Raw genomic sequence first — 15,099 nt, 5'->3', positions numbered from 1 at the left:
CTTCCCCCTTCCTCCAATCCCTCCTTCCTTCCCCTAATCCTCCCTCCTCTTCTCTCCATTCTTGCCCTTCTTGCCCCTCCCCTCCCCCCTGTCTCTCCTCTGTATTCATATGTATTCCTCCTCCTCCTCCTCCTCCTCCTCCTTGTGTCTCAAATTCCACAGCCTCCCCCTCCTTTTTCTTCTCGTCTTCCCTTTCTCTTTTCCTCAGCATCACTATCACCACCATCATCATCACCATCATCACCACTATTTACCCGCCCTTTCAGAACTGCTCATCCCTCCCCCTCCCTCCCCTTCCATTCCCATCCCTCATTCCTCCTCCACTCCCACCCTCTTCAACACCACTTCACTTTCACCATCATCACCACCACCACCACCACGAAGTTTCTCCACACTCATCACCAACCTCCCTCCACCCTCCTGACGTCATCACTAGTCACCACCACCTCAGCTTTCTCCTATACCCCCTTCCCCTCCTCCCTCTCCTCTTTCTACCCCGCTCACCACCACAACACCATCACCGCCACTATCATATTGCACTGTACCCTAAAAACCTCCTTCTCCTCCTCCTCTTCCTCTTCCCTTCCTCCTGGTATAGCAATTATATTCCCCTCCAACCCTCCTCCTCCTCATCTACCTCCTACTCCGCCCCTTTCCTCCTCCCTCATTGTTTCTTCCATCCTAAGTTAAATTCCTTCTACTCCTTCTCTTCCTCCTCCTCCTCATCACCATTTCAACATTCTTCCTTTCCCAAATCGCAGCCGCCAACATTCTAAAACTCCTCCTCCTCCTCCGCCTCCACTCCTTCATACTACTCCCACATTCTCTTCCTCCCCTTCATTCTTCTCCTCCCTTTCCTCCTTCCCCACTTCATACTACTCCACCCTTTCCTTTCTCCGCCACTCCTTCCTCCTTCCCTCTACACCATTATAATCTACTCTATAATATACGGTTCCCTCCTCCTCCTCTTCCTCCTCTTCTTCCTTCATTATCTACCACTCCATCCTCCTCTTCCTCCCCCTCCAGGTATACAATTACATTCCCCTCCATCCTTCCTCCTCCTCCACTCCCTCCCCTTGGGTTGTGAAAGTAGCAAACCCACATATCCAACCCCCACTTCTTCCCCAAACCCCGCCGTCTCGCTCCACCTCCACCACCACTTGGAAAGATCAAAAGTCTGTTGGTGGAGGAGAGGTGGAGATGAAGATGTTTGTTCTATTCTTTCTGATGTTGGTTGTGAGAGAGAGAGAGAGAGAGAGAGAGAGAGAGAGAGAGAGAGAGAGAGAGAGAGAGAGGTGGAAATGAAGTTGTTTGTTCCATTCTTTATGATGGTGAGAGGGTAAGAGAAGGGAAAGGACGGGACGGGACGGGAAAGAAGAGAGAAGGAAAGAGACAGCTAGGGAAAGATGAAAGGAGTCTTGTTTCTTATTTTTATGGTGGTGGAGGTGGGGGAAGGGCAAAGGGAAGGGAAGGAAAGGAAGGGAATATGAAGGGAGCTTTTCCTGTTATTTGTATAGTTGGAGGTTGAAGGAACGGACGGTGAAGGGCGAAGGAAGGGAAGGGAATATGAAGGGAGTCTTTTTCCTGTTATTTGTATTGTTGGAGGTTGGAGGAAGGGACGGTGAAGGGCGAAGGGGAGGGACGGGAAGGAAGAGTACGGGAAGGGAAGGGAAGATGAAGGGAGTCTGTTCGTTATTTATGGTGGCGGAGGTTGGGGAAGGTACGGTGAAGGGCAAAGGGAAGGGAAGGGAAATACGGTAAGTTAGGGTAGGGAAGATGAAGGGAGTCTGTTGTTCCTGTTATTTATAGTTGTGGAGGTTAGGGGAAGGGCGAGGAAAGGCAAAGGGAAGGGAAGCAAAGGGCAAGTACGGTCAGGTAGTTTAGGGAAGGGAAGGGAGAGTGAAGGGAGCCGATTGTTCCTTTCTTTATGATGGTTAGGGAAGGGCAAAGTGAAGGGAAGGGAAATAGCACAGTCAGGTAGAGTAGAAAAGGAAAGGGAAGATTTAAGAAGGGAAGAGAAGGGAGGGAATAGTACGGTATGGTAGAGAAGGGAAAGTAAGTACAGTGAAGGGAAGGGAGAGTACAGCAAGGTTGGGAAGAGAAAGAAGGGAAGATGAAGGGAGTATAATGGTATCATCTTTATGGTGTTGGAGATTGGGGAAGGGATGGGAAGGGAAGGGAAAGGTTGTTTATTCACTACGTACACAAGGGTGGAGCTTGGCAGAGTGAAGGGAAGGGCGGAGGCACGAGAAGGGAAGGGAAGGGAAGGGTTGTTTATTCACTACGTATACAAGAGTGGAGGTTGGCAGAGTGAAGTCAAGGGCGGAGGCACGGGAAGGGAAGGGAAGGGAAGGGAAGTGAAAGATCAAAGCGAGGAATGAGTAGAGTGGCATGTGTGAGGTTGGGCTTCTCTTCTCCTCCCCTTCTCTACCTCACTCCTACTCCCCAACCCTGTCGCTGGACCCCTGCCAGAGAGAGAGAGAGAGAGAGAGAGAGAGAGAGAGAGAGAGAGAGACTTCCTTCATTAGATAAATTGAGATTGCTAGCTGTTTTGTTTTATACGAGAACATTTATTATCCACTTTCCATTACTTCTATTTCTCCTCCTCCTCCTTCTACTACTGCTACTTCTACTATAAATTAATGAAATAGAAAGAGATAGAGGGAATGAAGGAGGAAAAGCAATTATTTTAAGTTTTTTTTACTACTATATTGCTTCTCTTACTTCATTTACTTTACTACTACTACTACTACTACTACTACTACTACTACTACTACTGCCACAACTCCTACAATGCCAATAGAAACAGCCATTATTCAAAGTTTGCGTCATTCATTCTCACGGCAGTATTGACAGGAACGACTAGGAATGGGAATACATACACCAAGCAATATGTATTAGCTCCACAATACAATTCCGACCAGTGCTGACGCCGCCGGCAAGAGAGAGAGAGAGAGAGAGAGAGAGAGAGAGAGAGAATGAATAGATACATCACCATTACTGCTAGCAACTGCGTGTTAGAGAGAGAGAGAGAGAGAGAGAGAGAGAGAGAGAGAGAGAGAGAGAGAGAGAGAGAGAACTATCCGCCGTTGAGTTTTTTGTTTGTTTGTCTTCTGAAGCGCGAAGAGAGAGTAAACAGTCACCAAGTATATGTATATCCACCACCACCACCATCACCATCCTCACCACCTCCACCATGCCAGAGAGAGAGAGAGAGAGAGAGAGAGAGAAGAGAACACATGATTACTTGGGCGTTTTCAGAATATTTCGTTTCCGTTCCTTCGTCCGTGAGCGATGAGGAGAGAGAGAGAGAGAGAGAGAGAGAGAGAGAGAGAGAGAGAGAGAGAGAGAGAGAGAGAGAGAGAGAGTTGCCAAGTATATGTATACCTCCCCCAGAACACTGCGCCGCTTCCATTATTATTATTACGACATATTCAGTGTAAGGGAATTCATGCCTTTAATCCACTAGCACACAGACCATTTCCCCTTCCCGTCCCGTCCCTCGCTCCCTTCCCACCATTACCACCAGCTTTCTCCTCCCCTTCCATGGTATTACCGCGATTGTATACCAGCGTGAGCCTGGGGGAGGGAGAAGGGGACGGAGCTGGTATAGACGTCAACGCTAACGGCCTCACTCCACTCTGCCCTTCCCTTCCCCTTCCTACCATTACCAGCTGCTTTCTCCTCCCCTTCCATGGTATTACCGCGATTGTATACCAGCGTGAGCCTGAGGGAGGGAAAGAGAAGGGAACGGAGATGGTATAGACGTCAACGCTAACGGCCTCACTCCACTCCGCCCTTCCCTTCCCCTTCCTACCATTACTAGCAGCTTTTTCCTCCCCTTTCATGGTATTATCCCGATTCTACACCAGCGTGAGCCTGAGGGAGGGAAAGAGAAAGGGACGGAGCTGGTATAGACGTCAACGCTAACGGCCTCACTCCACTCCGCCCTTCCCTTCCCCTTCCTACCATTGCTAACAGCTTTCACCTCCCCTTCCTATCCCTTCCCTTTCATAGTGTCATTGCTATTCTTCACCAGTCAGACGGCAGGGCAGGGGAGGGGAGAAAGTATTGGCTCAAGTCCCTGTCGTTCTCTACCTCGCCCTTCCCTTCCTCTTTCCTCCCCTTCATCTCTCATGGTTTTGCTATTCTACACTAGCTAGAGTGAAGGGGAGGGAAGGAAGTGTTGGTTGAGTCCCCTTCCTACTCCAGCACTCACTCCCCTACCTCTTTCCTTTCCTGGTATTATTGCTCTCCACACCAGCAAGAGGTCGGGGAAAGGAAAGATGTGGTGTTGGGAAACTTGGCTCGAGTCCACATCCAACTCCCACCCGTCTGTCTCCCTGTTTATCTGTCTGTACTCTAGCACAGCGTCGCTCACTTTCTGGAGAGCCGCCAGCCACGCACCACCGTCATCAGCACCGCCAGCACCCCCTGAAACTCCGGTAATAAAAGCCTCATCCTGTCCCTTGCCGCGCTAGCCTCGCTACTCCCACCGCCACCATCGCCGCCGGCCCGGAATACATCAACATAACTCAGCCGCGGCGCGCCCCACATCCATCCATCCATCCAATCCACCCCGTCCCGCCCTATCCACCCGTCCCGCCAGCCCCGCGCTCAACACCACCACCACCGCCACCGCCACGACGGGTTTCACCGCATTCATAATTTAGCCTCGTCGTCCCGCGTTCATCCGCCCGTCAGTGGAATGCACCAATGGGGTGGCGGCAGAGAGGCGGCGTGGAGGTATACAGGCACACCGGGTGTATACATGGCTCGTGTATACTTCCGAGGTGGATTATCTGCCAGCGGGGCCTGAGCAGGGTGCAGCCTCTATTTGGTGGAGGTTTACTTTGACGGGGCCCCCGGGGCGTGTGTGTACGGTGCGTGGTGGAGGCTGGCGTGGGGTGGTGCTGGCCGGGGCGGCGGTTGAATAGCGGCGGGGCCTGATTCATCGTGGGGCTCTGATTACATTAGCGTTTCATTAAATCCACATGAAACTTCATAACCCACTTCTATTGATTCCGTCCTTCCTCGTGATTGGCTGCCGCGGCGGGCCGAGGTGGCGGCTGCGCGACAATGCTCGCCTAGGTTTTATTATTTTTCAGCAAGTTTTCATTATTACTCGATTTGCGAGGGTTGGCAAGTGTTCCGCGGAGCAGCGTGCCGCGGGGCCTCAGCTGGCGCCGCAGGTGGAACGGGGCGCGTGGGGAACAGGGACGGTAAAGAGTGCTTCAGCAACCGTAATCCGCCACGCACATCTATTAAACATGTGTTTGGTTGGAGCGGAACGCGGGAGGGAAAGAAATCGAGGTTATCATACTGGTGGTGTTGAGCACCGCGCCAGCAGCAGCGCAGCACTCGGCGGTGCTAGCTAGCCTCGCGTCACCGCTGACTCACCCTCACCATCCCTGCTATTTGAGCGGCCGCCCCGTGTGTCTCGGGGTTTGGGGGTTGGGAAGGGGGGTTGCCTGCCGCTGCCTGCCTCATCACATACAGCGGGTGAACGGGCTGGGTTTTTACTTGTTGATGCCATGTTGAGTCAGCATAGTTCGCCATGCTGAGCCCGCGGCCCCGACAAAAACACGACAGAAAACGGTGAAATATAGGAGCGCGTTAGAGAGCGGCAGCCAACCATTATGTGGATAAATGGTGAGGCGGGAGGGACCTGGAGCGAGGCTAGGAGACAGACGCACCACACACAGGCACACACACATACACACACCACCCTGCCGCCGCGCTCCGTTCCGCGCCCGAACACCATCCCCAGGCTTTAGACCCGCTTGAATTAATTATCATGGCGCTCGGCTCAGCATTCATGGAGGTAATGGTGGTGGCGCGCGGTGGCAGCACCGGCAGCAGCGTGGATGCAGCCCGCCACCCTCAGGCCATACATATCCAAGGCAGCCGCTTCCCCCGGGGCGAACGGCCAGACCCAAGCCGGCCGGGAGGCGGGTTTCGGAGGCGCTGGTTGTGGTTGTCGTTGTGGGTGGGTGGGTGCGTGCGTGTGTGTGTGTCTGGCTGGCTGTGTGTGTGTGGATGGAGAGGCCCCGCCCCGTCCCTTCCCGCCGCGCCCTACCCCGTCCCTCACCCGCCCGTCTCCCGTCCCGTCCGTCCCGTCTCCGCCCCGCTGCAGCATAATAAAAACAGGCCAGAGCGGGCGAGCGGCTGGCGGGTGGCAGACAACTTCAACTTCAGCCAATTACGTGTTTTTTATTCACTTCCACCACACCACCACCCCGCCGCCACCACCAGCTGTATCGGGTGAGTGGAATGACCGGTTTACGGGTGGCGGCGTCCTGGGGGAACATTCCTATTTACCGCCAACAGCCCTGATTCACTCCGGGGCTTACGTGCTGGCGGCCACCGGGGAGGGCGACGGAGGACGGCTGGAGTGGCGGAGTGGAAGGGACGGGGAGGCGCTCACTCCACCGAGGCATGTGTGTGCGCAGCTTGGCGGGGCGAGGGGGATGGAGGGTTTTGGGGGGCGCGGGGGTGTGGAGGAGGCAGCGTGGTGGTGGTGGATGCGGGCGGCCACCGGGGGAGGCCTTGAGCGGCGGGGCAGGGCGGGGCGGGTGTTGCTGGTGTTATCAGCTGGGCTCCATCTATACCCCGCCAATTATACTGCGTCTCCGTGTACATCCTTTGTGTCGGCAGCCCGGGGGTCGTTGGGGAATAGGAGGACAGGGGCGGTTACCATGCCAACCGGGTGTATTTCAGACCATCCGCTCACCCCTGCGTCCCTGGCTGGTACGTTCCTCATGCTGATTGGTCAGGTGGCGTGGAACGCGGCCTGTGATTGGTCAGATGACTGGAAACGCGCGCGAGGATTGGTCAGGTGGTGATGCTAGTGACTGGAGATTGGCTGGGTGTAATGGTGCAGCTGGTTCAAGCTGGGGGGGCTTGAAGGAGGGCTTGGGGCTGGCTGGCGGGGGCTGGGGGCGGTACAGGAGTCAGTCCGCCCCGCCAGCCCACCACCACCACCTCCCCGGCCCGTACGTACACCAGGACGGGCCTCAACGCGCGATACAGTGCCACCGGCCGTCTTCACTGTTGCGTGCCGTGCCCTGCCGTTCCGTCGCCGCCGTGCTCAGCCTTATTCACTGTTCCGTTAGCGGCTGTGGGCGTGCTGCGGGAGTTGCCAGCCAGCCCCGCCCCGCCCCGCCCCGAGTCCCCGCTATCCAAGCCAGCAAGCCATGACCACATCCTCACCCTACTCGGTTAGTGGGTGCTCACTTTACACTACTTTTGGGCTGCTTAACGCTTCTTATCAGGCTGGCAGCGAGTGATAGCCTGAAATAGGAGGTCTGAGGTGCGCATAACATACACATTACGTCATCACCCCTGTATACTGGTGTCGAATGGTGTTAGTGGCTTCGGTGATAGTGACTGTGATGTTTTTACTGAAGCGTGTGAGTGTTGTGATGGTGATCGTGGATTATTAATCTGGTGAGTTGAGCGACTGGTGTTTGTTTATTGATGCTGATGGTGGTGTTAATAGTGGTAGTAGTGTCGTTTTCTGTGGATAGTGAAGGGAAGTGGAGGTTGGGAAAGGGATGGTGCAACATCACCGTACAGCGAGTGGTGATGATTATGCTGATGGTGAGCGTTCATCATGGTGGTGTTTGGCGCGGTGTTATGCAATAGGTGGTGTGCGCATGCTTGGTTGACACTGGTGGTGGTGTACCTGGTTAGATGTGGTTGTGGTGTGTAGTATTGGTTAGCTCCAGGTGGTGTTATGAAGAGGAAGAGGAGGGAGATGAAGGGAGGAGGAGAGAGATAGTGGATGTTGTTGTGGAGAGATAATGATGGTGGTGATAAATGATATGTGGGTGTTTGTTATTGTAGGAGTGTCCATGATGTATAATGGCTATAGTGGTGATGGTGATGGTTTTAGGTGATGATAGTGAGGTCGTGGTGATGTATAGTGGTGATGGTGATGATAGTGAGGTCATGGTGATGTATAGTGGTGATGGTGATGGTTTTAGGTGATGACAGTGAGGTAGTGGTGATGGTGATGGTTTTAGGTGATGATAGTGAGGTCGTGATGATGTATAGTGATGATGGTGATAGTTATTTTGATTGGACGATGCCAAGACTTGGTGTTTATGATGATAGTGACAGATTCTTGTGGAAGGGTAGATGTGATGGTGACTGGTGATAATGATGGTGATGATTGTAGGTTGTTGACATGGTTTGGTGATAGTGAGGATGGTTGTTTTGGTTCTTGTGATTAATAGTGACGGGAGGATGACAATGGTGAAAATAATAATGTTTGTATAGATTATAGTGCTTGTGATGTAATGCTATGAGAACGAGAATGGGGAGGGCATAGAGTTCATTCAAGAGGAAGATGAGGAAGAGGACTGTGCTAAACTGTATAATACGAGGTGATGGTTGTCAAGAGGAGGAAGGTGGATAAGATATGATAGTAACTGGTGCATGAGAGGAAGAGGAGCTTATCACTGTCGAACCAAGAGTAAGAGGAGAAGATAATTGTCAAGTGGAAGATGAACCAAAGATTGTGCTAGTACTAATGATGTTTAAAGAGGAAAAGGGGGCGTTCCCAGTGCTGACTCTATCCTCTATCGAACGTTCATGCTAAATGCTCTTTTGAACTTGTCAACTGCATGCGTTCACCCCACTCCCCTCCCTCCCTCGCCCCACTGCACACGTGTTTCTACACTTGGTCATATGTAATATTATGTCCAACCTTTTCGCAACAGTTAATCACCATCTTCATTCTTTCATCCCTCTCACTATTAAGCTCAGGAACAGCCTTTTCTCGTCTGTATATCCTCCTGCCTATGACTTGAACTTTCGAGAGGCGAAATTGACCCTCTTCTTCCGTTTTGTTCTCTTTCTGCTTGGCGGGCTTTTGTCTTTTACCTTTATGCTTCTGAGCTGTTTCCATCGATGTAGAAAAAGAAGATACATTTTCAAGAGGATAAAGCATGGAGTGAGTAGATTAACAATATTATGATAGTTGCTAATGCTGTTTTAGGAGAAAGAGGAAGAGGAGACTCAGATGTAACAGCCAAAGCTAAAATTAAGAGGTGACAGTTGTTACGTTGTCAAGAGGAAGTAAAAAACATGGGAGTTGTGTGGCACTAATTATGGTTATTAAAGCTAGTTGGCAAGAGGACGAGGAGTGGTGTTATGAGTGTAGGGTGCGAAGTTCTGGTGATGGTGTGTTGCGAAAGGGAGGACGAAGAGGAAATGAGAAAAAGAAATCGAGGAATGCTAAAATAGTAGTAATTGTTTTTTGCGAGTTATATACAGTGGGATATTGCTATTTATATTGTGTGATTGTGACTTTTGAGTTCATTGTGCTCTGTGTCAGCGGAATGCAATGTGCGTGCGTGTGTGTGTGTGTGTGTGTTTGGCGGGACGTGCAAAAAAACTTCATTACTGTTGGCTTTTATTATGTAACGTGTTTGCAATATCATAAACAACAATAACTACTACTACTGCTGCTGCTATTTCTACTACTACTACTACTACTACTACTACTACTTCAACTAAAACAATAGGAATGACGACAAGAACAATAGCACCATATAAACACACACACACTTCACTGGTCAACCGTGTTTTCTGTGGTTAGATCCGACTAGCCGGGTCATTGAGTTGAAGGTCAATGCCAGCCAGACCTCTGTTTTGAAGGGAGGTTACATGATGAGGAGGTGGTGATGGAGTCTGAATAGGAAGACGACGGGGAGAAGGTAGGAAGAAGAATGATGAAAAAGGAAAAGAAAGAGAAGAGACAGAGGAGGAGGTGGTGGTGATGAGTCTGAAGACGAAGAGAGGAAGAAAGAATAATGATCAGAAAAAATGTTGGGAAGAGAAAAAGGAGGTGGTCGTATCTGAGAATGAGGAAAATGGAAAGAAGGAAGGAAGAATATAGGAGGAAAAAGTGAAGGAAAGATAAGTGGAAGTGGTATCTGAGAATGAGGAAAACGGAGAGAAAGAGGGAGAGGTATCTGAGAACGAGGAAGAAGTGGAGGAAAGAAAAGAAGGATGGAAGGAAAAGTGAGGGAAGAGGAAGAGAAGGCAACGGGGTGGAAGAGGAGGAGGAGGAGGGTGAGAGGAAGGAAGTCTGGCGGGAAGAGGCGGAGGAGGATAGGGAGAGGAAGTATGGTGAAGTGGAGGAGGAGGAAGTGAGAGGGAGGGAGGAGGTGAGAAGGTGACGAGGTTAGAAGAGGAGGAGAGAGAGAGAATAGAAGAGGAGGAGGGAGGAAGTATGAAGTGGAGAGGAGGTTGAAGGGTGACAATGTTAACAGAGGAGGAAGAGGAAGGAAATCAGGATAATAAAGAGGGAAGAAGAGAGGAAAGAGAAAGAAGAATAAGAGGAGGAGGAGGTTGAAAGGGTTACGAGGTTAGTAGAGGAAGAGGAGGAGGAGGAGAGAGAGGGAGGGAGGAACCATGAGGCGGAGGAAGAGGAAGGGAGGGAGGTAGAGGGGGAGGAGGGAATACAGAAAACGCGGGAAAAGGGTACTAGTGGCGGGAGATGCCATTTACCTTATTACTGAAGTTCATATTGATTCGCCTGACGGATGAAACTTTAAGAAACGAATGGATTATAAACTACCATCACTATCATTACTATTGTTGTTGTTTCAGATGTTTTGTTTTGAAGTGTTGCGATATCGGCTTTATTATTATTGTTATTATTATTATTATCCTTTATTTAGCTGCTTGTTTGTTTGTTGTTTGTGGTGCTGTGATTGAGGGAGACTTTTATTGTTATAGTTCTTTTGTTATAATTCTAAGCTGGTTATTTGTTTGTTTTGTAGTTCGTGGTCAGGAGGGGAGGAGGAGGTGCAATACATCTTTTTTATTATTATTACTATAGTCGATATTATGTACTTGCTTTCCTTTCTTACTCTAATTAATCATCATCAATGTTGTAGTCATTTTCGTTATTGTCATTATCACCATTTTCGTCCCTAACATACTTATTTTCATTCCTTTTAATCATCTAATCTTGTTCCTGCACTTATTTTTTTCTTTTCTTATTACTTTTCGTCTCCCATCCATCTATCTTTAATCATCATGAACATCAATAATTATTAGTTCGATGCAGAATAATAAAGGCCTTTCCTAGCGTTATACACTTCTGATGTTTGTACTCGTTATCTACTCAACTGATATTAGTGTTCGTTATCTACGCTTCTCAGATGATTAGTGCTCGTTATCCACACTTCTCTCATACTGGTACTCGTTATCCACACTTCCCTCATACTGGTACCCGTTATCCACACTTCTCTCATATTGGGACTCGTTATCTACACTTCTCTCATACTGGTACTCGTTATCTACACTTCTCTCATACTGGTACTCGTTATCTACACTTCTCTCATACTGGTACTCGTTATCTACACTTCCCTCATACTGGTACCCGTTATCTACACTTCTCTCATACTTGTACTCGTTATCTACACTTCTCTCATACTTGTACTCGTTATCCACACTTCTCTCATACTGGTACTCGTTATCCACACTTCTCTCATACTGTTACCCGTTATCCACACTTCCCTCATACTGGTACTCGTTATCTACACTTCCCTCATACTGGTACTCGTTATCTACACTTCCCTCATACTGGTACCCGTTATCTACACTTCTCTCATACTGGTACTCGTTATCTACACTTCCCTCATACTGGTACTCGTTATCTACACTTCTCTCATACTGGTACTCGTTATCTACACTTCCCTCATACTGGTACTCGTTATCTACACTTCCCTCATACTGGTACTCGTTATCCACACTTCCCTCATACTGGTACTCGTTATCCACACTTCTCTCATACTGGTACTCGTTATCCACACTTCCCTCATACTGGTACCCGTTATCCACACTTCTCTCATACTTGTACTCGTTATCCACACTTCCCTCATACTGGTACCCGTTATCCACACTTCTCTCATACTGGTACTCGTTATCCACACTTCTCTCATACTGGTACTCGTTATCCACACTTCCCTCATACTGGTACCCGTTATCTACACTTCTCTCATACTGGTACTCGTTATCTACACTTCTCTCATACTGGTACTCGTTATCTACACTTCTCTCATACTGGTACTCGTTATCTACACTTCTCTCATACTGGTACTCGTTATCTACACTTCTCTCATACTGGTACTCGTTATCTACACTTCCCTCATACTGGTACTCGTTATCTACACTTCCCTCATACTGGTACTCGTTATCTACACTTCTCTCATACTGGTACTCGTTATCTACACTTCTCTCATACTGGTACTCGTTATCTACACTTCCCTCATACTGGTACTCGTTATCTACACTTCCCTCATACTGGTACTCGTTATCTACACTTCTCTCATACTGGTACTCGTTATCCACACTTCTCTCATACTGGTACCCGTTATCTACACTTCTCTCATACTGGTACTCGTTATCTACACTTCTCTCATACTGGTACTCGTTATCTACACTTCTCTCATACTGGTACTCGTTATCTACACTTCTCTCATACTGGTACTCGATATCTACACTTCTCTCATACTGGTAATCGTTATCTACACTTCTCTCATACTGGTACTCGTTATCTACACTTATCTCATGCTGGTACTCGTTATGTACACTTCTCTCATACTGGTACTCGTTATCTACACTTCTCTCATACTGGTACTCGTTATCTACACTTCTCTCATACTGGTACTCGTTATCCACACTTCTCTCATACTGGTACTCGTTATCTACACTTCTCTCATACTGGTACTCGTTATCTACACTTCTCTCATACTGGTACTCGTTGTCTACACTTCCCTCATACTGGTACTCGATATCTACACTTCTCTCATACTGGTACTCGTTATCTACACTTCTCTCATACTGGTACCCGTTATCTACACTTCTCATACTGGTACTCGTTATCTACACTTCCCTCATACTGGTACTCGTTATCTACACTTCTCTCAGTTGGGAAGAAAGGAAGATTATAAAAATGAAGTGTATGGAAGGGAAGGTAATGTGTTTTAGTAAGTGGAAGGGAGGGAGGAAGAGGAAAAGAAAGTACGTTGTAGGGAAAAGAAGGAAAACCTGTAACTAGGAAACTTTCACAAGAATACTAATAGGAAAAAAAGTAATGTGCATCTTTTTTCCCTCCCTTCCTCTTCTTCCTCCCTCACTCATCACTCTCCTTCATCTATTGGCAAGTAAGAAGATGAAGGAGGAGGGAAAAAATGAAGGGTATGGAAGGGACGGGAATGTGGTTTAGCAAGTGGAAGGAAGAAAGGATAAGAGGAAAAGAAAAAGAAAGTGTACGTTATGGGGAAAGAAGGAAAACATGAATACCAATAGGAAAATAACGGGCATCTTTTTTCCTCCCTTCCTCTTTGCTCACTTTCCTAGCTCTGGTTTAAGTGGAGGGAGAGAGGATGAGGAACAAAAAGTACGTTACGGATGAAGGAAAAAAAACGAAAACATGAATAATAGAAAAAAAACTGCATCTTTTTCTCTTTTTTCCTCTTTGTTCACTTTCCAAGCTCAGTAAGTGGAGGGAGAGAGGATGAGAGGAAAAACAATTACGTTATGGATTAGGAAAAAAAGGAAAACATGAATAATAGGAAAATAATGTGCATCTTTTTCTCTTCCTCTTTGCTCATTTTCTTAGCTCTCTCCCCCCCCCCCCCCCCTCACTCATCTCCATCACTCTTCCTTCAGCCGATGCCAAGAATATGAGTCACTCGGCGCTTCAGGGAGGAGATTGGGGACAGGTGTGAAGGGCGACGGTGAGGCCAGGTGTGAGCACAGGTGTGGCGGACCCTGGGGAAGACAAACACCGCTCGGGGGGAGGAAAGGGACGGGATGGAGTGCGGTGGAGGAAGGATTAGGGAAGTTGTGTGTGTGTGTGTGTGTGTGTGTGTGTGTGTGCGTTGGGAGGGGAGGAAGATGACGATTTGACAAAGGGAGGGAAGGGATAGGAAGGCAAGGGTTTCAAAGGGAGAGGGTAGTGGAGAGAAGGAATGAGGAAGGGAGAGGGATAAAAGAAAAGGAATGTGGTTGACGCAGGTGTGTGTGAGAGAGAGAGAGAGAGAGAGAGAGAGAGAGAGAGAGAGAGAGAGAGAGAGAGAGAGAGAGAGAGAGATTGGATGAAAGGAAAGGAAAGGGTTGGGCAGGGAAGGAAGGCTAGAAAATTAATGTAGTTAAGGAGAGTGGGGAGAGGAGACGGGGAAGATGGGAGGGAAGGGAAGGGAAGGGAAGGGGAGTGGTGCAAATTTGATTAAGGAAGATTTGGAGGCGAAGGGCAGGGAAGGGAAAGGACGAAATATAGTTTAGGAAGGAAAGGAAAGGGAAGCTAAGGGTTACATTTGAGAGAGTTTGATTAGGAGGGAAGGGAAGGGACATGAAGGAAAGGTAAGAGAGGAGAATAAATTAAGTTACGAAAGGTTTAGGCGGGAAAAGGTAAGGCGTGGAAGGAAATTAGGTTTAGTAAATGGAATGGAATGAGGAAGGGAGGCATGTGGAAGGGAAGAGAAGATGGTTTAGTAAGTGGAAGGGAAGGAGAGAGGAAGAAGGCATGTGGAAGTGGGAGGAAAAGAAAAGGGAAGGGAAGGAGAGAGTAATGTGGTTTAAGTGGAAGGGAAGGAAGAAGGGAGAGAGTAAGATGGAAAGGGAAAGGGTTTAAGTGGTAGAGAAAAAGAAAGGAAGGGAAAGATAAGAGAAGACAAGGAAAAGATAAAAGGGAGGGGAGGAGAAAGTGGTTAAGTGGTAGAGAAGGAGAACGGAAGGGAAAGGATAAGAGAAGACAAGGAAAAGATAAAAGGGAAGGGGAGGAGAAAGTTGTTAAAGTGGTAGAGAAGGAGAACGGAAGGGAAAGGATAAGAGAAGACAAGGAAAAGATAAAAGGGAAGGGGAGGAGAAAGTGGTTAAAGTGGAAGGGAGGGAGGAAGGAAAATTATAAAAGCAATAGGAAGCATACGTTCAGGAAAAGTAGGAAAAAATGTAAACAGGAAGCATTTTACAAGAATACCAGTAGGAAAAAAGAATGCAGCTTAGTAGGTGGAAGGGACAGGCAAGGTAAGGGAAGAGGAAGAGAAATCGTACGGTATAGAAAAGAAGGAAAAA

The 15,099-nt window shown here is 48.5% G+C and overlaps 2 protein-coding genes across 6 annotated transcripts in view; one reads left to right on the top strand and one right to left on the bottom strand.

The window, feature by feature from the left end:
- The first annotated feature begins 5,579 nt into the window (after positions 1 to 5,579).
- LOC126981806 (hornerin-like) overlaps positions 5,580 to 15,099 on the top strand; it is a 161,991-nt gene continuing 152,471 nt past the window's right edge. The window contains exon 1 of one of the 5 annotated variants that reach the window (XM_050833368.1): positions 5,580 to 6,264. The gene's annotated coding sequence lies outside the window, so the exon portion shown is untranslated. Of the gene's footprint in view, positions 6,265 to 6,610; positions 7,221 to 7,293; positions 7,450 to 15,099 lie in introns of those variants that run through there. The other 4 variants (XM_050833365.1, XM_050833374.1, XM_050833369.1 and 1 more) reach the window with 4 other exon arrangements.
- On the bottom strand, positions 11,185 to 12,891 carry LOC126981631 (probable ATP-dependent RNA helicase ddx20). Its single transcript, XM_050833069.1, has 2 exons — positions 11,522 to 12,891; positions 11,185 to 11,473 (listed from the first exon to the last, which is right to left on the bottom strand). The coding sequence occupies exons 1-2, from the start codon at positions 12,889 to 12,891 to the stop codon at positions 11,185 to 11,187; spliced, it is 1,659 nt and encodes a 552-aa protein (XP_050689026.1).

This window comes from Eriocheir sinensis, chromosome 49 (assembly GCF_024679095.1).
Source record: "Eriocheir sinensis breed Jianghai 21 chromosome 49, ASM2467909v1, whole genome shotgun sequence".
Classification (NCBI taxonomy): Eukaryota; Metazoa; Arthropoda; class Malacostraca; order Decapoda; family Varunidae; genus Eriocheir; species Eriocheir sinensis.
This window is presented reverse-complemented; position numbering and strand designations above follow the sequence as displayed.